The sequence below is a fragment of the Alternaria alternata genome (genome assembly GCF_001642055.1).
Source record: "Alternaria alternata strain SRC1lrK2f unplaced genomic scaffold CC77scaffold_2, whole genome shotgun sequence".
NCBI classification, from domain to species: domain Eukaryota; kingdom Fungi; phylum Ascomycota; class Dothideomycetes; order Pleosporales; family Pleosporaceae; genus Alternaria; species Alternaria alternata.
In genome coordinates, this window is record NW_017306191.1 from 1 (window position 1) to 24967 (window position 24967).

At 50.7% G+C, this 24967-nt stretch overlaps 13 protein-coding genes across 13 annotated transcripts; 6 read left to right on the forward strand and 7 right to left on the reverse strand.

Annotated features, from left to right (window-relative positions):
• Positions 1 to 108: 108 nt before the first annotated feature.
• On the reverse strand, positions 109 to 1420 carry CC77DRAFT_1075962 (GroES-like protein; the record flags this gene model as incomplete). The annotated part of the gene is made up of 5 exons (XM_018529238.1): positions 109 to 305; positions 367 to 932; positions 1029 to 1157; positions 1211 to 1233; positions 1298 to 1420. The coding sequence occupies 5 exons, from the start codon at positions 1418 to 1420 to the stop codon at positions 109 to 111; spliced, it is 1038 nt and encodes a 345-aa protein (XP_018390304.1).
• Positions 1421 to 3137: 1717 nt separating this feature from the next.
• CC77DRAFT_1075964 (hypothetical protein) lies at positions 3138 to 3949 on the reverse strand (the record flags this gene model as incomplete). The annotated part of the gene is made up of 1 exon (XM_018529239.1): positions 3138 to 3949. Exon 1 carries the CDS (start codon positions 3585 to 3587, stop codon positions 3138 to 3140), a length of 450 nt encoding a protein of 149 aa, XP_018390305.1. The 5' UTR covers positions 3588 to 3949.
• A 234-nt stretch (positions 3950 to 4183) lies between these two features.
• CC77DRAFT_1090522 (hypothetical protein) lies at positions 4184 to 5944 on the reverse strand. The gene is made up of 2 exons (XM_018529520.1): positions 5682 to 5944; positions 4184 to 5622 (listed from the first exon to the last, which is right to left on the reverse strand). Exon 2 carries the CDS (start codon positions 5491 to 5493, stop codon positions 4267 to 4269), a length of 1227 nt encoding a protein of 408 aa, XP_018390306.1. The 5' UTR covers positions 5494 to 5622; positions 5682 to 5944; the 3' UTR covers positions 4184 to 4266.
• Positions 5945 to 6637: 693 nt separating this feature from the next.
• Positions 6638 to 7657, forward strand: CC77DRAFT_1015928 (NAD(P)-binding protein). The gene has a single exon (XM_018524123.1). It carries the CDS (start codon positions 6705 to 6707, stop codon positions 7623 to 7625), a length of 921 nt encoding a protein of 306 aa, XP_018390307.1. The 5' UTR covers positions 6638 to 6704; the 3' UTR covers positions 7626 to 7657.
• Positions 7658 to 8074: 417 nt separating this feature from the next.
• CC77DRAFT_1075968 (hypothetical protein) lies at positions 8075 to 8848 on the reverse strand. The gene has a single exon (XM_018529240.1). The coding sequence runs from the start codon at positions 8768 to 8770 to the stop codon at positions 8306 to 8308; it is 465 nt and encodes a 154-aa protein (XP_018390308.1). The 5' UTR covers positions 8771 to 8848; the 3' UTR covers positions 8075 to 8305.
• Positions 8849 to 9187: 339 nt separating this feature from the next.
• On the forward strand, positions 9188 to 10335 carry CC77DRAFT_1046284 (NAD(P)-binding protein). The gene is made up of 2 exons (XM_018527435.1): positions 9188 to 9582; positions 9636 to 10335. The coding sequence occupies exons 1-2, from the start codon at positions 9228 to 9230 to the stop codon at positions 10295 to 10297; spliced, it is 1017 nt and encodes a 338-aa protein (XP_018390309.1). The 5' UTR covers positions 9188 to 9227; the 3' UTR covers positions 10298 to 10335.
• Positions 10336 to 11108: 773 nt separating this feature from the next.
• CC77DRAFT_1027643 (hypothetical protein) lies at positions 11109 to 12467 on the forward strand (the record flags this gene model as incomplete). The annotated part of the gene is made up of 5 exons (XM_018526383.1): positions 11109 to 11261; positions 11307 to 11482; positions 11542 to 11795; positions 11845 to 11919; positions 11977 to 12467. 5 exons carry the CDS (start codon positions 11109 to 11111, stop codon positions 12465 to 12467), a joined length of 1149 nt encoding a protein of 382 aa, XP_018390310.1.
• A 528-nt stretch (positions 12468 to 12995) lies between these two features.
• CC77DRAFT_1015932 (hypothetical protein) lies at positions 12996 to 13934 on the reverse strand. Its single transcript, XM_018524124.1, has one exon. It carries the CDS (start codon positions 13863 to 13865, stop codon positions 13368 to 13370), a length of 498 nt encoding a protein of 165 aa, XP_018390311.1. The 5' UTR covers positions 13866 to 13934; the 3' UTR covers positions 12996 to 13367.
• A 2949-nt stretch (positions 13935 to 16883) lies between these two features.
• Positions 16884 to 18316, reverse strand: CC77DRAFT_1015934 (hypothetical protein). Its single transcript, XM_018524125.1, has 2 exons — positions 17344 to 18316; positions 16884 to 17007 (listed from the first exon to the last, which is right to left on the reverse strand). The coding sequence occupies exons 1-2, from the start codon at positions 17838 to 17840 to the stop codon at positions 17001 to 17003; spliced, it is 504 nt and encodes a 167-aa protein (XP_018390312.1). The 5' UTR covers positions 17841 to 18316; the 3' UTR covers positions 16884 to 17000.
• A 105-nt stretch (positions 18317 to 18421) lies between these two features.
• Positions 18422 to 19723, reverse strand: CC77DRAFT_289044 (hypothetical protein). Its single transcript, XM_018531076.1, has one exon. It carries the CDS (start codon positions 19607 to 19609, stop codon positions 18896 to 18898), a length of 714 nt encoding a protein of 237 aa, XP_018390313.1. The 5' UTR covers positions 19610 to 19723; the 3' UTR covers positions 18422 to 18895.
• Positions 19522 to 20554, forward strand: CC77DRAFT_1037226 (hypothetical protein). Its single transcript, XM_018527051.1, has 2 exons — positions 19522 to 20232; positions 20304 to 20554. The coding sequence occupies exon 1, from the start codon at positions 19838 to 19840 to the stop codon at positions 20066 to 20068; it is 231 nt and encodes a 76-aa protein (XP_018390314.1). The 5' UTR covers positions 19522 to 19837; the 3' UTR covers positions 20069 to 20232; positions 20304 to 20554.
• Positions 20471 to 21222, forward strand: CC77DRAFT_926830 (integral membrane protein-like protein; the record flags this gene model as incomplete). The annotated part of the gene is made up of 2 exons (XM_018533954.1): positions 20471 to 20554; positions 20623 to 21222. 2 exons carry the CDS (start codon positions 20471 to 20473, stop codon positions 21220 to 21222), a joined length of 684 nt encoding a protein of 227 aa, XP_018390315.1.
• A 345-nt stretch (positions 21223 to 21567) lies between these two features.
• Positions 21568 to 23180, forward strand: CC77DRAFT_289005 (hypothetical protein). Its single transcript, XM_018531075.1, has one exon. The coding sequence runs from the start codon at positions 21781 to 21783 to the stop codon at positions 23086 to 23088; it is 1308 nt and encodes a 435-aa protein (XP_018390316.1). The 5' UTR covers positions 21568 to 21780; the 3' UTR covers positions 23089 to 23180.
• The last annotated feature ends 1787 nt before the right edge of the window (positions 23181 to 24967 follow it).

A 24967-nucleotide genomic window follows, 5' to 3' on the forward strand; every position in this document is an offset into this window, starting at 1 on the left:
ATAGATAAACTCTATATAACAAAAAGTTGCATTACAACTATAGTTATGTAGCTCAACTAGTAACCTAGCTCAGTTGACGCACAGGTAAGGTATGTTGATAAAAGAGCTTTAGAGTTCTACGACAACCTTGCGCGCAGACACTCCGCCCTGGAGCTCTGTCAAACCCTTCTGAATCTTGTCCAATCCATTTCCGACAACAAGAGGGTCCGGCTTAGGCAGAAGCTGACCTCCAGCAAGGGCTCGGGGGATGAAGTCCTGCATATGTTTATAGACGTGCTCTTCTGTCGTGAAAAGAAGACCCGAAGCTGTGAGTGGAGTTAGTTGGGAGGCATGTAGTCTTGTGGAACTGGAAGATTGTGCACATACTATGCTTCACTCCAGGAAGTCTCTCTTGAATGTTCCCGAACAGTGGAAGAACAGAGACCACATGCATGTCAGTCTTGCCAATCTTGCGGAGGATTTCAATGATCGGACCGAAGCTCGCCTCCTCTGACACAGCGTCAAAGACGCCAACCACATCTGCGTCAGCCAGAGCCGCAGCCACGTCCCGAGCCACGGTCACCGAACGGTAATCAAAGACGTCGGAAGCACCAAGTAACCTGACACCGTCATGATTAGATGTCGAGGCCGTCGTCACAACACGCAAACCGGATGCGACAGCCAACTGGATCGCAGTTCCACCGACAGATGATGCTCCACCCCAAACAAGCAAGGTCTTGCCCGTGGCGACTGGATTAAGAGATGGAAGAGGCAGACCGAGGTCTTCCTTCCGGTACAGGCCAATGGCGGCTGTGGAAATCGCCAGCAGTAACACAGTTGCCTGGTTGAAGCTGACGTGATCAGGAGCTTCCCAGACTAAGTGCTGCGGAATAGCCGTGTAGTTCTGGAACCCTCCGTGAGCAGACTTACCAGTACTCAAACTAATTGGATGACTAGGATGAAGTTGGGTCAGCGACCAGATCATCGGTAATGCACTCATGCGGAGAGTGAGGTCACGTAAGCGGGATGCGATAGGTCATGATACTCACCCGAAGACGCGCTGCCCTTTACGGAACCGTGTGACATCGTCCCCAACCGCTTCCACAATACCGGCTACGTCGCCACCATTGACGAATGGGTAAGTTTTAATCACCATTTTCCGAAGGTCGTCGAATGCCCTTGAGCTTCGTCAATATCTCTGACACAGTTGTTCTGGGTTTGGAATGATTACAATAACTTCCAGTCGATGGGGTTCTGCCAGATGTGAGCCGCAGTTCGTTTAGAAGTATTGGTGTAGAGGTTTTTAGAGAGCACTTACCAACGCAACGGCATGATTTCTCACGACCACCTCATTCCGCTCAGGCGTGGGAAACGGGGTATCTTCGACCTCGAGGATCTTAGAGGATGCGCTCTTGATGAAAGCTGCGCGGTTAATGACCATCTTGTGAAGCCGTGATGATGATGGCGAAGACGGTAATGCAGAATGTATCAAACGAGTTGCAGTTCTCCGCATTCGTTTGCATCGAGAAACAGGTCACGACCTTTAAATTATGAAAAGAATACGAAGCTCTTCACCGGTCCTGTGATGCTTTACCCTCGATCGTCTTCCTTCTCTTTATACATAAGGAGAACATAGTTCTGTCGAATGTTAACGTCCGTTAAGTCCGTGGAAATCTTCGTGCGTCATTTATAAGTCCTCCCCAATTTTCTTATCAAGTTTCCTAACGCCATGCTCCTTCCAAGCCACATCGGTGTTAGCTCGCGATTCGGGTCGTGTCATATCGCAGCTTCGTCCGGCCTCTCCGGACTTCGCTACACGTCAAATTTCGCGGGCCAATCACCATGAATTGTGGCAGCATAGAGGACTGGATAAGTCTGGGAAGGTGTTACGTGAGCTAGGTAGCTGAGTGCTTTCAGCTTGGAACAGTGAAAACAAACCACTCTACCGTCACATAGTTGGCGGAGGACACATTCGTAAGACAATCTTGCCTTAATGTCGAGAAAAATGTCAATTATCAACAGTATTTCATTCCTAAAATCGTTAGGATTGCGAAAGTGACCAAAGGCTGGCCGCGATTACAAAAGGTTGCTCTAAGCGCAGCAACAGGAAGATCCCTGTCATGCGTGTACTACACTCAACTACCAAGATCTTTGCGGCCAGCATCTCCATGCCAGTGGCAACCTGTCGCACCCACTATTATGGTTTGTGGTGGATTGACGCACAGTATTCAGAGAGAACAAAGGTTTAACATATTACATGGCAGTCGACGAGGGTTTGGACATTTGCCATATTCTCCATTCGAGCTGCAAAAACTACAAACACGCATTTTGCTAAGCAGCAAGTCCACTTCGAAGAATCCTTTTACGGATCTGTGGGCAGTGTAGATGACGAGACCATAATCAGATCTTTAAGTGAACAGAAACGACGGTTCCCATCCTACTTGCTTCGCAACAGCTCCAACCAGGAGGGAGAAGCGTAGTTGCAACTCCTCTTCAAGAACCTTGAGGCATTTCTCCAGGAGCGGGCTACCTTTGGTAGCCCCAATGCAACGTGTCTCGTTAGGCCCAATATATTTTGACGCAGTAGTACCGTCTGCAAACATGTCCGGGTAGTCGGGCCTTCTCACTTCCAAAGCCACGGAATTTTTCGGGATATTGACTTCGGCCATCTCTTTGCCGATCCTCATCACTCTCTCTCTCTTATGTACATCAACAGCATATTCGTGACTGAGCGTGCAGGTGATCCGGATGTCTAGACCCTCAAGGCTCGATAGATCGTTGACTGAGCTTAGAACTCAGTAATTATGCCAGCACATGGCAGAAGACGATGTGCAGATAAGTTAACGTCGGCTCAGGCGTGTTTCTCCTCCGCATCCTCTCTCCCTTAAGTTCTCTGACACCTTTTTCGACTAGGACTACCCGCATTGACGTACTCCACAGGCGAGTAATGCATGTGAGCAAGTGACACACTTTTGCTAAAACCTTACTAACATGAGATCTAGTGGCAATGCCTCAATGCAACAACATCAAAAAAGTATCAAAATGTACGGTTCGCAGCAAAAGCTATCTACTGAGATGCAAAACTTGCACTATGTACAAAACACGCACGAACACAGTGCCTGACACATCCTAACATATGATGTACTTTCTACCATTCTTTATTTGCGTGATAGCTTCTGGCCAATCGCTTCCGCGCAATCAGCGTACATGTTTTCCACATATGTGAGCAAGCTGGCTCGCAACACTGGGTCCTCCAGTGGATTGCTCTCCCCGTACCATCTAAACTTAGTCGATTTGCCATCGATGTCCTCTAGGACAATGTTTGAGAAGATGCCACCCTCAGTTTCACCGACGTCCTTATTGTGAACCTGGAAGCGAAGGTGATGTTTTACCGGATCGCAGAACAGCATCACCTCGCGAACCTCATTCACCCATTGGTTCGACTCCCACAGGATGGTGCGCACCGATCCTGGACCATAGCCCTCAAGAGAGGAAGAGACGCACTTGGGGAACCAAAGAATTTCAGCCCCGAAAGAGGTGACAATCCCCCAGACCTGCCCGATAGGCGCATCGATGATCCGAGTAACGTCGGTAGTGATGTCAGGCATAGCGGTATCGTGAACGTGATCAATAAGCTTGTCATAGAGCTGTAGGTCGTGCGGATAGCGATGCTCAAGGCAATAGTGGTAATGTAGTTCGATAATAGTTATTTTTACTTCAACACAGCCTTAATTGTCATTGCAGCTGCTTGAATAGAATATGTTTTCCAAAGCCGCGATGAACTACGATTTATATACTCAGAAAATTGCTAACTTAGCCTCTAGCAGCGTCGAGATTATCTAATATCACGGCATCAAGAATCGTTTCTACCGAGATTTAGCATTGAGGTTACAAATCTAGTGGAAAACAAAGTTTGAATATTATTCTCGCCTGTCGTGGCTCAACATTGTGTTGGTGTCAAAACTGCGCGGTGGATGGGCTTCGTGCATAGCTAATGGGGCAAGTGACCAGTAGGGCGACCCGATGTTGGCGCTAGAGCGCTCAAAGCTAGCTTTCCGTGATTTCCCCACATTCGATCTACATGCTGCATGACCTCAAGCATGGAGCAACCCGGATCAAGCAGAAGCTCGCAAATTATGGGAGCGGACTTCCATGATGTCCGAAGCTGAAAGAGACTGATCTAGAATCGGGGAAAGACAGCTGACGTGGCACGCAATACATTTGATCCTTTATCCTAGTCTCGCCCACAGAAGCTCTACAGGATGCGCAACGCAAGAACTACGTCTCTCAAGCCGTGGTTCCACAGCTCCCAATCATTGTGAAAACCCTCCAATAGTCCGTTTCTGGTGCAGAAAGCAGTACGTGGGTTACATCTGTGGCCATCTTCACACCGTTGTCGCCCATGCGGCCGAGCGTCTGCAGAATCCACGCTCGAATTCGCGGTTCACTCGTCATTTGGGCGGCAGCGTAGAGTGGTGTTAACGCTCCGTTACATTGTAGAATTTGTAATGGCGATAGAGGCAGTGTGCTTTCACCCTTCATCGATGTGGGTAGAAACTGCGGTACCGACGCACAGATATCATGGGTAATCTCGAGAATCACTTGTGACGCCGAGGAGGTCACATTCAGATCGTGAATGATGCGATTCAAGTCTAATCGCATGATTCGGAAGGCATTGAAGACTTGAGTCGCGTAATGGCATGGGTACAAGTCGTAATGGCCATTCAGGGTCAGGACGTTGCCAGCAGAAATCCGTCGAGGTCTCCAAGAGTGAGGTATGTTATATTCCCCGAGCCTTAGTCGTATATCAAGCTCCTGCGCTCGTTGCAAGAGATCATCTGCGTGTAGGCGTGAAGTGCAAATGTCAGCACGGAGATTGATAATCGCTGACAGAACGTTGATAAAAGTCCACTTTGGGCTCTGAATGTAGTGGTCGAGGTCCCTTTGTAGTGCTGACAACGCTTCTGGTACATGAAGTCCAGCCGCACCACAACTGATCGTTAGCGCCAAGGCAGTTCTCATGGCGAGTTGCACAGTAGTAGGGTCAGAAAACTCGTCGGTCGGCCGAATCTGAACCATATGCAACGCACCTGATACATGGCTCAACCATGAGTCTGATTGACTAGACCGTTCGATACTACGATGCACGTCCATCTTCTCATAGAGATCGAGAAGTAGCACTGATTGTAGGATCGTGTTACTAACCGTGTGCTTCGCCGATAGCTTCGAGGAACTCAGCTCAGCCCTGAGGCTTTGAATGGCATTCACATATCTGCGGGTAGCATATCGGTGCAGATCTAGGCGGTTTGACTGAAGGACCATGAAAGCTAGACTGACAGCGTCAACGCTAGCCCAGAGGTGACTGGTCATCGGGGCTGACGCTAAGAGTGACCCCAGCGATTCGAAGCCTCTTGAGTAACGATCGACATAGAGCGACAAGAAGAGATTCCGTGCAATATGATCCAAATGATTTTGTGGACCAGACATGAGTTGCGCTGCCATCTGCTGGACCATAGCTTTTCGTGTAACCTTCTGCGTCTCGTCACGAAAAGTCACCTCGTTCGAATCTCGATAACCATGACAGGTTAGCTTGGCTCTATTACACTGTGAGCATCCCGATGCGACATGGTCGCACTACAAACACCTAGGATATTAGCGAAATTCCTGGGACATGAGATGCCTCTGGGGAAGCGTTGCCTAACCCTGAGTTTTCTCTTCCTACATGGCAGGCAATCTTTAGATGCGCGCCCGTAGTTGACCATGGACGTAGAAAAGCAGGTTTTCAGTCAGGATAGACTGGAGAAGTACTGAGGGGCGGAAAGCAGTACAATGCGTCGGTCCAAAGTAGATATAACACGAGTTGTGAAGGAGTATGATACGGGTTGAGATCGAACATGCTAGAAGTGTCTGGTTCCGATAAGCATTTGACGGTACAAATGGCGAGCGCACCTTTCGCCAAGCGAGGGCATCCTTGGTAAGCTGGAAAACGTCACCGCCGAAGATTGGCGACAGAGCCAACTGACGCAACTAGCTTAGCGCGGGGCCTCCGGAACGCTAGCTTGATTTGGCACTGCACTTCTCTGTCTCTTTTATCTCCACGCAACCCCACATGGCAGGCAAGGCTATTTGCATCATTCCACTTTCAACATTTCCAGATCCTGCGCTAAAAAGTGTCTTGCATGCATATGGTCTACAGAGCAGGTTGAACAGGTGATTAGATAATCAGGTGACTAGGCTGCCATAGTACCCTGTTGCGGCAGTTCCATCTGGACAGCGTGGGCTACACAATTATACGGTAGTGCTCTACCTACGGAGCGGCTCAACATTTGTTGATTTGCACATCGACCTTGTTATGCCTACGCTATAATGGCACTGCTCAGTCCTGAGTTCACTCTGAGTAGTCACGTATCAATGCAGAGCGCCGATTAGGGCAGATTTGCATTGCAGATCTGAATGATACAACTGTATGAAATGCTAGCTTCTTATGACTAGACTCATCAGTGGGTTCAGGGAATCTAGGGGTCGAGATGCTCAGAAAAGGACGGCTGCTTGGTAAGCCAACTACAACAAGTATCTAGTGAGCGATGACATCGGCCGACCCGATCGATTATAGGGTAAGTTCTGTCCACTGGTTGAGTGCAACCACGACTGCATCTCTTCCTCTAACTTGTTGTTTTCGAACAACATCGTCCACGGTTTGCACTACATCGATTTTTTGAGTCAAAATGCTTGTACTCGTTCCGGGAATCACTGGCAACCTGGGATTGCATTTATTAGACAGCTTGTCCTCTCGTGGGCACCACGTACGCGGCCTTGGTCGCTCTCCAGACAAGCTCAACGACCTGCAGAAATCAAAGCTCGAGTCTTTCATTACAATACAGAACTACTACGACATCTCAGCGCTCGATCAAGCCTGCGCTGGAGTTGACGCTATTATCTGCGCTTACACAGGATCTCCGGTAATGCAGCTCGATGCCCAGCTACTTTTGCTTCGAGCCGCTGAACGAGCCGACGTCACCCGATTTCTCGCAGCCAGCTGGAATTGCGATTGGAGGCAATTGCAACTTGGTCAGCACCAGAGCTACGATGCTATTATCGCCTTTCACCAGCAAGCCAAGCTCTCGTCGACGATAAAGCCGATCTATATGCTGACAGGGGCCCTTGCTGAGGTCTACTTCTCTGTCCCTGGCCACGGCAATTTCTCCCCGGCTTACAACGGGCCGTGGGACCCGGAGAAGCATACCATCGATATATGGGGGACAGGCGATGAGAAGTGGGATCTCACCACTGAGCGCGATGCAGCCGAGTTCTCGGTCGAGGTTATTCAGCGTGACGACGCCCCCAACGGCGGCTTCTGGGAGCTGCATTCTGGCGCATACTCGCCTCGGGAGCTCGCGAACATCTACAAAAATGTTAAAGGGATTGAAATTGCATACAACTACCGGGGTACATTGGACGATCTAAGGGGGCTCGCCTACTCCCTCAAGAATCAAAAGCCGTACAATGATTACTACAGTTATATCGGCTTGTTCTATCAGCTTTTTCAGCTGGATGGAACTTACTCACTGAAGAACGTTGGGAATCACAAGTTAAACGTCATTACTACGTCCATGGAGGACTTCCTTCGTCAGAACCCGGACATCTAGCTGGGTACTTGTAGACTTAAATTTCGATTCTCGATGGTCTTGAAGCTATCGCGAATACAAGTATAAAACAATCATATATGTAGAGAAGCTTGTAGAGAAGTAGTTGTAACGTGCAGGATCTCAAGTTGATAAACAGCATAGAAATTCATCAAGCGCACCTGTAGGACAAGGGCACGCGTGAACATGCTGCCAGCAATATATGGTCGTGTGTTCCGCGGATCACATCTGATTACTACTCCGAACCTTGGAATTTCTTTGTGTAGGACCCAACTCCCGTGCCTAATTGTTGATCGTTGTGTCTAACGCAGCTGAACGCGTTTCAAACGTGCACTTCGATGCCCGCTTGCGGTTATTGCTGATGACGTCAGAGGTGGGGTTCCGGAACGCTAACCTTGTGAGGCTAGCATTACAGGAGCTTGCGACCGCATGAGAAGATTACCCACCCGTCATGGCGATTACAAAGGCTAGTTACAAGTACGCGTACACATGTCAATTTAGGCAAGACCAGAAATTTCAAGACACGGGCACTTGATATTGATGACAGCGAACTGTCGCTACTGCTGCTACTCGATGGGTGTCTTTTCCCAAGCACTTTCCCATCTCTTCTGTCCTCCAAACGCATAGCATAACACTGATCCCTCGAGATCATTGAGCAGCTCGGAAAGCGCCAAAGACCGCTTTCAGACGAGCTGATTCGCCATTGCCACAATAAGGCCATCAAAGCGCTCTTGCAGATCTGCTTTCAGTACGGCGTGTACATCTTCGGGCAAGGGGGAGCCCTCAGCAGACCAGTCGAACCGGGTCTTGTTGGATCCGAGCGAGGTCAGAGCGGTCGTACCAAATGCGACCATGTCAGGATAATCTGGTCTACGGACTCGGAAGGTCATAGAGTAGTTCGGAGCATCGCACTCGGTGAGTTCCTCTGAGAAAGAGTACTCTTCGCCCTTCTTTGGTCCGGCGGGGTAGACGTAGGAGAATGTACGGATGCTTCCAATACCAAATCCTTCGAGAGAAACGGATTTTGCTCCTGGGTACCAGGCTTTTTCTGCACCGAAGCCAGCGACGAGGCCCCAGAGCTCGCCAATGGGAGCGTCGACCTCGCGGGTCACAGTAATGTAGTGCATCAAGCCGGACTTGGTTGACATCTTGGCTTGGTGGGTGTAGAACTCGTGATGTGCAAGGTTTGTAGAGATATTGTGCTTCTGAGTGATGGAGGAGTGCAGTTGATTGTGCCTGAGACAGCAGGATGAAGTAGAAGAACGTTTATTTATCATCCAATTGCTTAGTACTTGAGCTGAAGCTTAAGCTAAGAAATTGGGCACCGCTGACGTGTAGCTTGGTCTTGTCTGCTAACCCATCGCTATCCGCTCTAGCATTCCCAATGTTCATTTGGGTAAGCGTTCCGGAACGGCTTTGAGCAGCCACCACTTTCGTCCACGGAACTCTGCGGCGATTCCTTGGCCTCCACTAGCTGAAAAACTTTATCCGATGTACCGGCGCAAGCGGGTCAACTCTAGAAATAAAAGGCGGCTCTTCGGTCACACAACTCGTCCCGGCAAATACTTCTGCACTCCTTGTACATTCCGCGGCTACATCAACATCATGTCATCTCTTGAGCATATTCTTGCCTCGAACGCACTCATCGGTCCAGATGACGTGCCCAAAACAGCGGTCTTTGTCGGAGCTACCGATGGCATCGGGAAGGCTACCTTGCAAACTCTCGTCTCCAAAGGGTTCCAGATGAAGATCTACATCGTTGGACGCAACAAAGCTTCACACCAAGGTCTATTGGAAGATCTTGCTAGAAATAATCCTCGAGTAACTCTCATCTTCATTGAAGGTCAAATATCGCTGGTAGCAGACGCACAGCGCATCGCCAGTCAAATTGCAGCCCAGGAAGATCGCGTAGATCTGCTCTTCTTATCATCTGGCTATTTGCCGTTCACTGGACCTCAAGGTAAGAATTGAGCGCTAGGAGAAGCTATCACACATAGCTGATTTATACCTCAGAGACTCCCGAGGGCCTAGAGGCTTCTCAGGTGGTGTCCTACTACAGCCATGTAGTCTTCGTGCTACGTCTTCTACAACAGCTGCGTAGAGCCAGTGTAAGAAGGCCTGCACGCGTTTTGAACATCCTGGCTGCTGGAGAAGAGTCTATGGATCTCTACCTCGACGATTTGACTCTCAAGAAACCTGAACACTTCAATGTGCCTGCCTACGCTAAGCACGCTGCAACTTCAGTTACTCTCACGCTGAAGCGCATTGCAGAAGAAAAAGAAAACAGTAACATAGTCTTCATTCACGCGCACCCCGGCATGGTCTCCACCAAGATATTCCAAAAGAGCTGGGGCGATAAGTACGATCCCGACACTGCTCATTTTCCAATGCCTACTCGGCATATCTTTCAGTGTACCCCTGAGCAGGCCGGTGAGCGTTGTCTGTATCTGGCTACAAGTGCAGAATACGGTGGCGTCGGTGTTGCCCTGCAGCATGGCAGGCAGGAAGCCAGGACTATGGCGCATGTGAGCAAGCATTCACTGTTTGCTATCAGTGATAGAATGGAATATCTCCAGCCCGATGAGCTGCTGGCTGAGTTGCAGAAGTTGGGAGCGCCTGAGGTGATTTGGGCCCATACCATGGACGTCCTAGAAACTCATGGGGGAGTTGACTGAGAAAGTAGTCGTATGTATACAGCAGTGCAAAGCGTAAGAAGCTAGAAATTTGGATACAATTTTTGATCCCAAGCATATCAATGAAATTTTTTTTGTCTGACCTAGAATTTTGGACAGTGTTATATGCTCAAAGGGTAAAGTACTATTGCGCACCGGCGACGATGTCAAGATAATGACAATGCCAGTGATATGCAGAGTAAGGAAGGTACGTAATGGCACAGAGGCGAGGATGAGGTAGTTTGCAAAGTCTCATAGTGGGTAATGGACCTGTAAGATATTGAGTTCCGATCTACAATGCAGCAGCCGGGGCTACATGTGGCTATTCATCAGAAAAATGTGCTCATTGTCGTGCCACTAACTTCGGGGGACGATAACCTGCTGTTCAACGTGTCGATCTGTGTGGAAGACGACGACATATGACAGGAGGCGCAATAAGGAGCGCTGGTTGAGATCTAGATGAACCGCAGGATGGTGAGTGGAAACATCATTACTAACCCCCCAGTCGCCTACGGAACGCTAGCTCTATTGGCTTTCTATTAGCGCTTCCGCCCTCATACGGCCGATTGCGGCGACACGATCCCGGACAAAAACTTGCTTTATTCCGCACATGTCAGCTCAGTACTTGCGAGATTTATGCGTCATGATCGGCAGAGCGGCTTTCCATGTCATCAGGTCGACAAAAGATATCTATGTGTGCAAGTACATACTTCACAAGCATCTATGTGGTGCACTATAATACAAATGCGCAGTGTCAGAGCTCCATCTAAGCATGAGATTATGGCGAGCTATTTCAACGACATCTAATCGCAGAATGGCTACGTCTTCGAACGTCTATCTCTCACCGTCGCAGCCGTTGGTGTTCCACGTACCAGACATCAGCTTCGAGACTGCCACTGCGACCAGCAAGCTACTGCAGAAGAATCACGAGAATCACCACATCTTCTTTAACCAATCGGGCTTCCATGTACGTTTCCATTTTGCAACAGAAGATCTCGCTGACCCACAGCAGAATCATATCGCTCATCATCTCCTCACTTTCTTCGCTCTCAATGGTACACCTACTGAGCTGGAGCGTGCCTGGGTTGACAATGCGTCTTATCAGCGACAACTGGTTCCGCTCGATTCACATGTCGTATCACAGCTGCATGATCAAAATGTTTACGAGGCTTATTTGGGTCGCGAAGAGTACTACCACACCTTCCTCACCTTTTTTAAACGGGAGATTGATCAAAAAGGATGGCAAGAGAGGTACTGCGTGAGTTCATCTTGAAGGGAAATAAGCGGGCTGACGATATGCTGGTGCGTATGTTCGATGGTATCCTTCACCCACTCATTCACCTTGGATTCGGTGTAGAGTTTGAGCAGCCTGCAATCATTGCAGAAGCTTTGGCGTTAGCTGCTGTGCACGACGATTGGGACGCAGCAAGATTGATTGAGAGCGAAACGATTGCCAAGGCAAATGACCTAGATCGACGACCAGACGCAACCATTCATTCAAGTTCTGGAAGAGATCTACTTGGACCCAAAGCTGTTTTCAAGCTCCAAAGCCAGTTTCTGCAGTAGAGTATATGTTACGGAGAGGAACCTGGAGGAGAAAACTGCCGAGATGATCAACGCAGTTGGTGAGCAACAAAGTTACTATGACGAGCCTGCGTCAATGTTATACTAATCCTCAGCAGTCTACTTCACCAGTGCCGCGCAAAGCCCAAAGCACCAGGTCAAATTTGACTTCTTTAATATCCACGCCGTTAACCTCAGCATCTTCTTCAGTGCTTTCCTGCAACAATCTTGGCTCCCAGTGTCCAGCAAAATCCGCCTCCTCGAGTGGAAAATCCGCATGGATCTCACCATATACGCATCGCCACGACCGCCGAGACTCCAGTTCGACGAGATCACTGGTTATCAACATAAGCAAGACACTTCATGGAACACTATCTTCGAGCGTGTCAGAAGGATTCGAGACGATGGACATGCAAGCAAGTTTGTTCGGGCCCTTGCAAACGGCGAGCATGTGTGCAGAAAATATGAACACAAACCAGGCTTCATCGTCAAAGGCGATATGTGGAAGGCAATAGCTAATATGTTCATTGAGAGTATAGATGGCTCGCCTGACTACATACGAGGGGGAGGTTGGTCCAGAGTACCAGTACGCAAGCACTCAGGATTGTGAAATCTGGCTGAATATGTGCTTGTTGAAGGTATCGTTTAGGAATTTTCAGTCTTCTAGAATTCAATTCTTTCTTCTAGAGCATGGCGATCTTCACCGTCATTCTCGGATTGTGGTCAGGGTCGGTGTCAGCGAAGGTTCCGACATGACGCGAAGGACGAACACTCCTTGAATTCGCGTGATTGATATTTTGATGATTTAATATTGATCAGTCTAGCTCTCGCCAGTCGACAGCATAGCTCTGCTAGCGCTACCCACCTTCACATGCTACACACCCGGTGATAGGTGATCCATTAGCTTGCGGTGTATCGTATAATAGCTACGTCGTGAATTAGCTAAGCGGGTTGCCCACCAACACAACACAACGAAGGATTATCACTCTATATCCAACCTTGTTCCTCGGAGAACTCAAATTATTAGAGATAGAGTGCTGACTCTCAGCTGTACGCCTTCCGGAGAGCAGGCTTGACGAGAAGTACCTACTTGTCCTACAGTTGCCCCGTTTGTAATCTTCTTTCATAGAAAACACCAGGCAGCATCTGATGATGGGCTACAGATACCGGTCTGACGGCCTGTGGCACCCCCAAGTGCTGATCGTCAGCTGCGTTGGAAGTCAAAGGTGTTTTGCATGATCCGCCAGCTCAATCGCTCAGCGATAGAGAACCACGACGAAACAGGGTATTCATAGGCGGATTGATCGTGCGTGTGAACAGGACCAAGATGACATGAAACGCTCGGATGTGCAACGCTCAGTCATCCCAGCCTATTTAGCAGGCTTTCGCGAAGTTTCCAAAGACGACGCAGTCTGGAGGACTATCCTGCATCTACATGCCGATACTGCTGATACGCCAGGGCGTGATCGGTGGACGAGACGCGATATTGGCAAACCGAGAGGTGTTCGCATCACGGACACCCGTTTTCGACGCAAACTTCCAAAGCGTCGTACCACAAATCTTCGTCTTCGTCGTCGTCATCGTCGGTGTCATCGTATTCTGATTCCCACTGCCCAATGATTCTTATCGAAGGCTCTGTGGCATCATCCGTTTCTGCTTCAGCCTGCTTGTCAATTGCTGCTGGAGGTTGGTCAACGACCAGTCCTACCTCCACCTCCTTGAATGCGGAGCGTAGAACAGAGGAGTCTTTTTCCACTTCCTCGTTGACGACCGACGTGGGATATCCTTCCGCTGCATCGACATCTGCCTCTGCTACTGCTTTCGAAGCAGCATTCGTTATCTCTGCATTCATGGCCTGGAGTTTCGCTTTCATCTCGAACATCTTCGCTCGTATGCTGTCGAATCTGTTTGCCGTCTCATTTGGATCCAGTCCATTGACGAGCGCAACTTCAACGCTGGCGTCGCCTCCCGACTCGGCGTGTGGTAAGGTTTCTTTCTCAAGCTCCATCTTACCGACACCATGTGCATCCCCCTTGTCATCATCTCGAGGAAACCTCGGGGGGTCCGAACGGCCGACCTCCAGCGGTGCGTCTGTCGAGGAGCGAATCGGTGGGCTGCTAGTCCACAGTGGAGAGGGGCCACGCGGGGCAGTACCTCTGAGAACATACGGTTCATGGACTGAGCCTGAGTAATCGATCATGTCTAACTTGGGAAGGTCTTTTGGCTTCATTCTCTTTGTCGACTTGGAAAGTATAGATGGTGCGCGTTCAGGCAGTGTTGAAGAAGCTTTGGTCTCTGCAAGCCGTGTACTCGTGTCAGTCGGTGATCGCTTTGCCTGCTCGCCACGAATGGGAAACTCTAGACGGGTTGATCGGGGAGCCGGCGTTGCATTGGTGGCAGATTTGACAGGCGGGGTGTATGCTCCTCGAGTCGCTTTCCTAGGGCGCATGTAGCTTGGCAAAGTCTTCGTAGGCTGACTTTTCTTTGGACTGGCCTCGGTCAACCGGTCATTGTCGGGCAAAGTCGCTCCTTCCTTCTTTATTCGTTTCCCATCTCTGATCGACAATTTCGGTGAGAATGGACCTGGTGAATCTGCGATAGGTTTCGACACTTGCTGGATCTTCGGATACCGCGGACCATCTTTGATCGAAGACTTCAGTGACGATGGGCCTGCTACCGACGTGACAGGTGACGATAGTCGGCGGAGCGTTGGGTATCGCGGTCCCTCTCTCTCTTCCCCTTGAGACTTGGGTGACGTTGAAGCTGATGACAATGAGAGACGCGCGGCAGCTTGCCTAGTGTTTGGGCATCGCGATAGCGATCGCGGTAACCTTGATTCATCACTAGTATAGGCTGCTCGGACTGCAGTGGTAGCCCAATCCCTTGTCGACGGACCTGAACTTGGCCGTTGACTTTCCCTCGACGAAGCTGATTTGCTATCATTTGTTGAAGGCGATGTTGTGTCGACAATGGGAACCGCGCTAGACGGAAACGTGGCACTGGTCATACGTTCGCATCTGGCAGGAGCGGGTTTGCGCATCACCGCGACTTCCTTCTCAAATCCCAGATACTTCTCCATGACGAGCTCCACCTGTGCAAAAGCATCGTCAAAGTCCAGTTGGTTAACAGCATTGAGCTCCTGAAACATTTTATGATGCATCACCCACCACCCGTCACTAATCGTATGATGCTGTTGGGCAATCATCAAAGCATGGTCCGAGATAGCTTTCCAATCTCGATAGGTTTGCAGACCCTTTTGCATCAACCCACAGGCTTTCGCGACAGCTTCCCTGGGCACACGCACCCATGATTGGAGAACAAGCAGCACGCCGACGTCCGGTGCGTTCGAGGTGATCCTGGACCAAATAACGAGTAGCCTTTTCATGTCCCATCCGATGTTGAGCAGATTCGCACTAGTCATGTAAACGGTATCCTGTGTGTCCTGCACGTTGTCGATGATTGTGGATTTTACGAGCGTGGTGAATCTGAATCGCTCGATACTGTTGACTAGTAAGTCGATGTCGTTGTGAGGCTTGGAGGTCACCTCCGAACCTGGGCGGGATCCGATGGCGAGAGTGTCTAGCGAGCGGCGAGGATTATCAGGAGCGAGTATCCAGTCGGGTGAGTGTGCGCGTGTGGAAGAGGTGCGAGGAAAGAGTGACAGCGAGTGGTGGATGGTGCTGACGGCTGTGTCACCGGGAGGAGAGGCGGTTTCGCAAGAAAGGTCGGACTCTGGGTAGGGGCTGGAATCGGTAATGATGGGAGGAGATGACTTCCTCCGGAGCTGCTGAATCTCTTCAGCAAACTGTAGAGGAAGAGGTATCAATGCAGCGTCGTCAGCAGAAGCTTGGTCGGAAGAGCTGACAACTAGACCTTGAAGAGTCTCGCCAGAAGGAAAAGAACCAGGGAACAAGCCGACATCCCAATCTTCTGCCAAGCCGTCAATATCACATGTAGCTACTGCTACAGGATCCATTATCTGCGCTGTTACACCCAGAGGAGAGTTGACGCTCGGAACGACCCTCGATACAGACGGACCTGCCTTGTTCGTTCGTTTCTCGCTCTTGAAGACACGACTCCAAAGTCCCCTTGCTACTGCAGAGTCAGTATCAAGGTGTCTGTAACTTTGATATGCCAGCATTTGACTTACCAGCTGCGACTGCGTTAATACGTCCCCGAAACCTCCGTGTGCCGACCGTCTCAGTGGTCTCTGGATCTTTTCTGCGTGTTACGAAAGCGCCCGAACCACTTCTCGCGGTGTCTATAGATTTCCGCATGGAGTCGGGAACGATGATGCTGTGATCCGGACGGTAGTATTAAAGTTGCGATGAGACCGATAGAATGAAGGTGAATCTGATATTCTGCATAGAGGAGGGAAGACGTTCGCTCAAGCCGCCATTCGAGAATACCGGATTCAGCACAGACATGCGTACGTTATCGTTGTGGCCTCTTCATTCGTTACCAAAGTGTGAGTGAAGGAACATGATGAAGTGGAGGCACTTTGCACAGCTGTTCACTGGCTACCTTCGTGTATGGCTGGTAACGAGGGTCCATCTCCAACAAAGCGCTTACAACTCCAACGACTCAAAGGGTACAAGCCATGCCATCGCCCGCTGAGATAGGGACTATCGCGCACACTGACGATATCTGCGTAATGATCCATAAACTACGAACCATAACCTCCGCAGCCCTACGCCACCAAGCAAATGATTGGGAGGCTAGCGGAGTGCGGAAGTCTTCATCTCATGGAGCACAATATCAGATCTGCCATCCGTTAGCAATCGACAACATCGCGAGCATCACTAGACCCTCCACCCTGCGCATGTCATGCTGTCGCAATAGGTCCGATTTCCCCGCATCGCTGCAGGTCACCACAAGCACTACATCACACATCTTGGAGCAGTATCTTGGTACCAGGGAAACCCGTGATATGCGAAGGGTCACAGAAGCCCACTGAACCAGGAAGACGGTGGTCATTATCCATTCTTTTATCTCTCATATGCTATCCAATCCCACGCAAATCAAGCCAAAAAAGAACTCCGGAACGCTCCAATAGTATCCTCCACATACGCTTCCCGTTGTCGCGGTAGGTGCCGGGTCGGGGTGGGTTCGTAACGTCGTGGAAGGAGGAATGCGACATGGATCAAGCACTATTCGCTGTTAAGTTCAGTTACTACGTGTACCCGCCAGGACGCTGGCGCAAGGAAAGACATGGAAGATGAAGAGAAGAGTGGGTGTGTGGAACGGGGGAGGGATGCGGAGCCTAGACTGCACGGCGCGAGAGAGAAGCGAGAGCGAGCGAACGGAAGATGCCTTTCGAACAAGGAACAGGATAACGATAATTGTGTTATTGGCTGCGTGATGCCAATTAGCACTCGTCCATGCTGATCTCTTTTTCTTCAAGACACCTTCGTCGCTTTCGCTCGCACGTACAGTCATTTTGGCTCGATGTAAGCGAAAGGGGCGAAGGGCGGGTGTGTACTTACTACAAGCTCAACGTCAAATCACCACGAATACTCGCTTTGAGTTCAATCTCAATTTCCAAATTCGCCTCCAGTGTCAACTTCAATCCATCCTGGTCTTTCAACTCGCTGCCCTTTTGTTGTGGCTCCATGCGATACGGCTCGTCGGGGTGGGTGCTGCGCAGTGGGATCTCGCCTCGCATTGCGCGCGCATATGTGACGGGACCGTCCATGGATGTGCTGTCCGGGCCGATACGCTCGAACATGCCCATCTTTTGGAGATCGCCGTTTGCGTCGGCTTCCTCGAGGGCCTCGAGAGAGGTTGTGTGCATGTATTTTCCATTCTTCTTGTCTTCTTCAATGCGTTGGCGGCGGGCGCGGCGCGATGAGGAGCGCGATCGTGCGGATTGGAGGCCTTGTTCGCGCTTGTCCTTCTTCGCCTTGTTCACAGCCTTCTCCTGCTGCATCGTCGACCGCTCGTGCGGCTGGTTCTCATAGTCGGAGCCGTCTTTGTCTGCCATGTCGTCGGGTATCCTTGCTATCATGCAAGGCTTTGGGTTGTGGTGGGAGATATATCCGGCTCAAGAGTGTTGTTGTCGGAGAAGAAGGGGGAATTGCGCTGAGCTGAGGTGTACGAAAGCAACAACGAGCAAGATGTAAAGTCCAGCCAAGGTCAAGCAAGAGAGGGCGGAGGTTACCACACACCCACGCACGCCACGACCTAGCACCTGCAGACTCCACTCCGAAAACAAGATTACTCGCAACGGCCTGGGTTCCTCTGTAGCTCCAAAAGCAAGGACGCCAGCAGCCGCCATTACAAGCTCGTACCCCTGTTCCGCCCACCCGTCTCACCGTTTCGGATCGCGCAGCATCGCTGGTGACTGACGTCAGACCCACATCGAGCGACGGACATCCATATCAGGTTGACAGCCGCTGTATGACGTATAGGAAAAATGTGAAGCGCGCTGGCACTGCAAGTCGACCGACATTTCAAGACAAGCTGACGACGCGCGCGAACATGGCGAAAGTGTAGCCGGTTTCCTGGCTGCAAGAGCGGCTAGGCTGACCGTTAGTCGCTTATCGCGGGGCTGCTCTCGCCCGCTCACGCGATCTAGCTCGTGGCAGCTGTGCAATACTCGGCTCATGAGATTTCTAGAGCACAGCAATTGATGTTTTCAAGTCCGTACATCTTGCGATAGCACTTGACGTTACAACGTTCTCGGCCCTTTAGAGCTATTATTACACAACCTGGTCCTGATATAACCAGGAGTAATGCTCGGTAAACGTCATACCAAGAATGCGACACTGCAATGAGCACCAACGCGCATTGCGTGGGACTTTCACGATCAAAACAAACACGACGGGTTGAAAACTGTGTTGATGCAAGTTATTTGTTGTGTTGTATGCACTACAATATATGTCATGACACTACATGCAAAACTCCAAAGCAAACGCCGACGGTGATATCCCATTATAACATTCGATGCGTTTCGTGCATTCGTCCTCGTGCGACATCTAGTTACTATCAAAGAGTTAGCATTGCGCTCCAAACGTACGGAAAACAAGAAGAATCAACTTACAGCAATCCAAGCGTAAGATCACCGTGAATCTTGGCCTTCAACTGAATCTCAATGTCGAGGTTGAGCTCCAATCGCAGTCTCAGCTGTTCACCTCCGTCCTTTCCGCCCTCCTCTTCACCGCCGCCGCCGCCAGTGAGACCACCAAGGGCCTTTCCAGCAGTGTCACCGACCGAGTTGACGGCGTTACCAGCAGTGTTTTGGACCATGTCGCCGGCTCCACTGAGGGCGTCGGCTCCGGGCACGTTCTCGGTGATGTCGTCTAGGGGGCCTCCGCCCTTGCCGCCCTTCTTTTGGCGCTGGCGGTTGCGACGGCCTCCAGACTGCGAGACATCGGATCGCGCATCAGATTCGGCACCGGAGTCTGCGCCTCGTCGGCCACGGCCACGCGACTGGCGGCGTCTCGATTGCGACTTGCTCTTCTCTTGTTGGGGTTCCGCGTCGGATTCGTTGTCGGCGTCGCCGCCGTTGCTTTGCTTCTTGGATTCTGCGTCCTCGTTCTCAGCTTTCCCTTCGCCATCGCTTTCGGGGGCAGGAGTGGCGTCAGGAGTGGGCTGCTGTTGAGGCTTCTTTCCGCCCAGCTTCTTCGGCGTCTTCCTTTCGGTTTTCTTACTCGATGATTCCGCGCTGCCCTTTGCGCCTACCGAGGCGTTGGCATCTGCGTTTCCCTCTCCCGAGATAGACTGCTTGCTCTCCTCGACTGTGTCCGCCATTGTTGCTTGCTGTGTGGGTTCTTGGGGTGGAGGAATGGGAGTGCAAGTTAGAGTACTGGCGTGTGTATGTGCCGAATTGAATGTGCTTCGGAAATTGTTAGAAGCCTAGGGCCACGGCGCAATTCGTTAATAAGAGAAAAGCGGCTTGGGAACAGGAACCGGTTTGGAGCTTCAAGGTACCTGCTACCCCTGCCAGCTCGAGCCACCCGTCATGCAGTCTGACGCACCATGTGGCACCCACATCCACCCCACCACGAGTCGTCCCAAAACTTGACCCCATCCCTGCGCGCTGCCAACCGGATTCTTTTAGGCCTGAATTCGTGCTTGCGCCGGTCTGGCTGTTGCGTCCAGCCCGATGCGTTGCAAGCTCTTTTGCCTCTGCCATGCTTGCTCGTCATTGGCGCGCTCACCAAGTATAGAAGCGATGGATTGAGCAACGCGTCAGCCAAACGCGCTTGACATCAACGCTTTGGGACGTCTCGTAGCTCGGAACATGGAGCTGGCAAGATCCGAGGCCCAACGGTAGGCCAGGCGGAACGTTGACCCATGGGGTGCGGGAATGGTCGCTTAGTGTTGGCGTGAGACTTCCAATGCGCCTTTGTAGCGCGCACAATAGTCCTCAGGTAGCGCAACCTCGAGAGAACTCCACGACGGATTCAATATCATGAGCGTTGTGCTAACCATCGTTGGGAAGACGCAATCGCGGGGCGCGCCAGTTCTTCCCCGACGACCGCCGGGCCGACAAGCGCCGATCTCGCAGTCACCGTATGGCGTTTGGGTCTACAGCACCTCCAACACTTCGGTTAGCGAACAAGTGACTGAACTTCGAGCGCACTTGATCAGACCGTCAAAATCGCCAACATGACTACCCCAGACTCCGCAGCCGCAGACGTGGCCGCCAAGCAGCGAATCATAAAGCACATGAATGCAGACCACCACGACTCCGTATGCGCCACTCACACCCAGGTAACACTGATGTCAAGCCCGAATTTCGATCCTGATATTGACCGCAGATTCGCCGATATGTCGAGGCCTACGCTTCCAAATCCATGTTCCACAGCCGCTCGGCGCAGATGGTCGATATTGATCTAAATCAAATGGTCTTCAGCTGTGACGGTCAACAAGCCGTCATCGCCTTCGATCCACCCATGAAGGCTATGCGCGAGGCCCGCGAGCGACTTGTACAACTGGACAAGGATGCTCTCCAGACACTGGGACGAAGCGACATACCTATCACGAAATTTGTCCCAGCGTACACGCACCCTGCGCATCTGTGGAACTTCACGCAGTGTGTGTTGGCCATGGTTTTGCTACCACGACAGGCGAACTGGCAGCCTGGCTCTCTCCTCTATGATAACATGTTATATCTCGTACCAGGCTTTGCAAGCTTTGTTGCTCGAATTGGCTGGACCGTCTTCGTGTGTATGTTGCCCATCCACGCTGTCGAAGTAGTCATCATGGCGAGGAAACTGGCTAAACACGGATGCACGTTCATGGACGCTGTATGGTGGAAGTGGGTGGGAACGTGTTTTATTGAAGGATTCACATCGTTCTCCAGGCTCAATGCGCTGATTGAAGAAAAGAGGAGGGAAAAGGATGCGAAGAAGCACTAGGGAAGTGGAACGAACGCACGGAATGTAGTCTTGGTGCTTACAACTCATTGTGTACGGTAGTGCTAGCCTCGTATAGTATCTGACCGTGAATTCCTTCCATCACAAGTCAGGACTTACTCACCTCAGTATCTCGTTCTGCGTTCAGAATATCCACTACATGACCCGTACCTTGATGTATGGCTTCAACCTTCTTGGCTGGAATCGAGAACATACCTAGACGTTGTTTGTAGTATCAATCTTAAGCATTGGTAAGCTCCTCGCCGCAACTTGAGAGTTAGCTACTATTAAATAAGATAGATAGCGTGGCTCGTCGAGCGCTGGAGGGTGCATATCTGATTGGGATGGCTGACGCTAGTCCTAAGGAGCATAGTCAGTGAGTCTTGGCTGCCTCTTGCGGAAGCGGCCCGGAAGGCGCCCGAGGCATATGCAACACTCACATTCTCGCTTGTTGAGTTGAGGAAGGACTGAATCTCGCTCGCGAGATCAATCCTTTTCCCCAAATGTGCGAGTCCATGTCAATCCTGGGCAATAGACCAACCTCAGGTTCAAATCAACGGTATGGGCAAACCGAAACTTGCGCTACAGGTTCCGGTTGATTACACCATCGTCATCTCCGCGGACGGCGCATCAGATTCCCTCCTTCACGGAACGCTGTCATTCAGCAATGTGCCAACACAATGCGATTTTCAAATCGCGCTTGCAAGAGTTGGACGATTAGAGAAGGGCAAAAAGATGAAACCTGATAGTGCCTCAAGGAAGCTGATGGGCGAGCTTGGCCTCATAGGATCGCAGAAAGAGCAAAAACGGGAGCAATTCGACTACGAGACTGCTGAGAAGTTATGTGTTTGTTCCGTTGGTCCACCGCAAGAGAGCTCTGGATCAAAGACAGTGAAGTGCGAGTTCAGCCTGCCTATTCCGTCATACCTTCCTGCGACAGCAATGCTTCCATCCGTCAACATCTCCTATGCTATCTTCGCAACTTGCATTCTGCCGGATGGAAAGGTCTTGCAGACAAGCCAGGATCTGCGCATCAACCGCAAAACTGTTAAGCCGATACGGCTGGAACCATCACGAACAGTGTATTTCCCAGACACATCCTTCGCTGTGCGCGCCAGCTTCGGTCCCCCTACCTTCAGCTCCAAGAATACCACAATCGCAACGAAATTGCAGCTCAATGGCCTCAATTTGCCTATCACAAATTCTATGCGCGTCACCGAAACGCGCTGGCTCGTGCCCCGCGAAATCCGCTGGGTACTGGAGGAGACCGCTGTGATTGTTACCGGCTGCCCGGATGCGACCGGTCACCTGCCCATGTCCAGCGTGCAACGCATCCTGAAGAGGCGCAAACTCGCAACCGGGAGAGAGAAATTGAAGCTCAGATACCCGTTTACGCGGCCTGGAAATACACCCATTAGCATGCATTCCGATAGCTCCGGATTCTCGGTTCCACTCACCGTCTCGGGACCAAAAGATCTCTCCCTTGACGCCAGCACTGCACTTTCAGTAGCAGGCGGACACATCTTACATACCATCCTTGACGAATCCAATAGCGACCTGAATGAGCTACAGAGGAGGTTTGCAGTCTATCTTGAGTGTGAACTGCACATTTGGCTGCGTATCGGAGAAGACGTGTTTGACGAAGCATCGGGTAATCTGGTAAACAGGAAGATGGATGAGATGGCGTACACCATCGTTTGTCCTTTAACCACGTCTCGGACAGTGACTGGGCAGCATGACCGAGATGATCAAGACGAGCCTGTGCCGATGATACCCCCGAGTTATGATCAGGTGTGGGAACAGCCGCCGCCTGAGTACGCAACGCCTTCGGGGTACATGGCAGCCGAAGCGCATACGACGTACAGCTGAGTACTCCAGGACTTACTGGGCTAACTTCACTTTCATGGGAATGTAGGTCATACTAGGGTGTAAGCTGCTAAAGCGGCAGTCACCCAGTTGAGCTTCCCCAAGAGTCACGTAAAAGTGACTGGCATTCTTACCGAGGCACATTCATCATAGCTTCACATGAGAAGGTGCCGCTAACGGCGGATAATGGTGGGAGATGCTCACAGCATGATACGTGCGCCTCATATGCACCTCACACGGACTGTAATCGAGAGTTTGCGGGGTGCTGATTCCATGAGGTTAGTTTGTGTTACTCTAGATAGTTTTGGAGGTCGCAGGAACTGTTGTAGAGTCAGCTTGACTCTTGTCGACTAGTATCATTCTCGACTCCTGTATTAAAATTCTATTGATTAGTAATATCTACGGATCATGACTCGACGCTCGTTACAATATGAGCCAGTCGGCCCCAATCTTCATGTATGCGATCCAATTTTCGTTCTCTTCCTTATCGTCCGATGTGTAGGTATCCTCGCAATATCTATACTGCCTTCGTCTTGCCCATATCATTCGCAGAACGGCTAGTGCTCCTTTGATCAACCCCCACGGTTGAACTGCCCAGATATTCTGGAGTTGGTTCTGTGCCCAGCATTCCGTCGCATCTTCATGGGCTTCAGCTCCAGCGATGAAGGATGGCCATGCAGTCGCGGCAATGACCGGATCGTGCGGTGATATGTTCGAGAGGTGAATTTGGATCTTGAGTACCAAGTTTTCCAGATCTTGGAGTAACTGGAGATTAGGCGAATCTTTCAACAAGAGACGAGTTAAGTAGATACAAGTTGCGGCTTGGTGCGCAGAAGCGATGTGAGTGCGCACCGCAAGATCGGGGTGGGGAGAGTGTACCTGAACATTGGCTGCCCATGCTTGTGGATTGAATGATCTTGCGGACTCCAGTAGCAGATGCGCTTGATTGTCTCTGATGGTGCAAAGTTCGGGGTCTGTGAAAGGTTCCGAGCTATCCGAAAGTCAAACTCCATTCTGTAGGAGATGCAACAGTGGCATCGGGAATGACGAGCAATGATTTCCTTCATTGTCCCGCAGCAAGGAAAGTGTACCATTCGAAAACGTATCGTTCGGCACTGTGCCCTCATAGGAGGCAAACGTTGCTCCGATGATGTCGTATCTAGGTTGGCGTTAATTAGTCACAGCAGACTGGGTCTTTATAGTTTGACATACACCAAGTGGTTCGAGATCAAACAACGCCTCAACGAAGAGATAGGCTGTGCAGCGCTGTTCTCTGATCTGCTGGCCATGTCAATAAGAACTCTCGCACCACGAATGTGATTTCTCCATTCGTTCCGTCCTGAATCCATGATTTCAAATTGGACGAAGAGCAGAACAGTTGCCAAGATGCCATACAAATCCTTCGGTTCCATTTGACCAATGGCAATGTTCAGCAATTCGAGTGCTCGCTGCTTTGCTGTGAGAGCAGACTCACTATTGGTCTTTTGCGAGAATGCAAGATCGCTTGATAGTGCCGAAGATTGGGGTGCTATGTAAGTGAAATCGAGGGAAGAGGTCGCCAAGTGACCTTCAGATGCGTTTGACATGTGTAATGCTGAAATAGCAATGATGATTTACGTACAAGGAACCAACGTCGTCCCAGAAGGGCGAGCGGGGTGCGCGCTGTACACGGACGTCGGCTTCAGCAATAACGAGTCGTGATTTGCAAAGCAAAGATCGGAAAGCGCTAAACCAGATAACGCAGCCAAGACACTAGACCGTTGTTCAGGTAACTTACATTATCTTACCTATCCCAAGCTAGCCTAGTGATTAATTTTGGAGTATCAGCGTCAGTACAATGTCGATCAAACCGTAAGTTCAGAGCTGTCCAGTTGACAGCGGA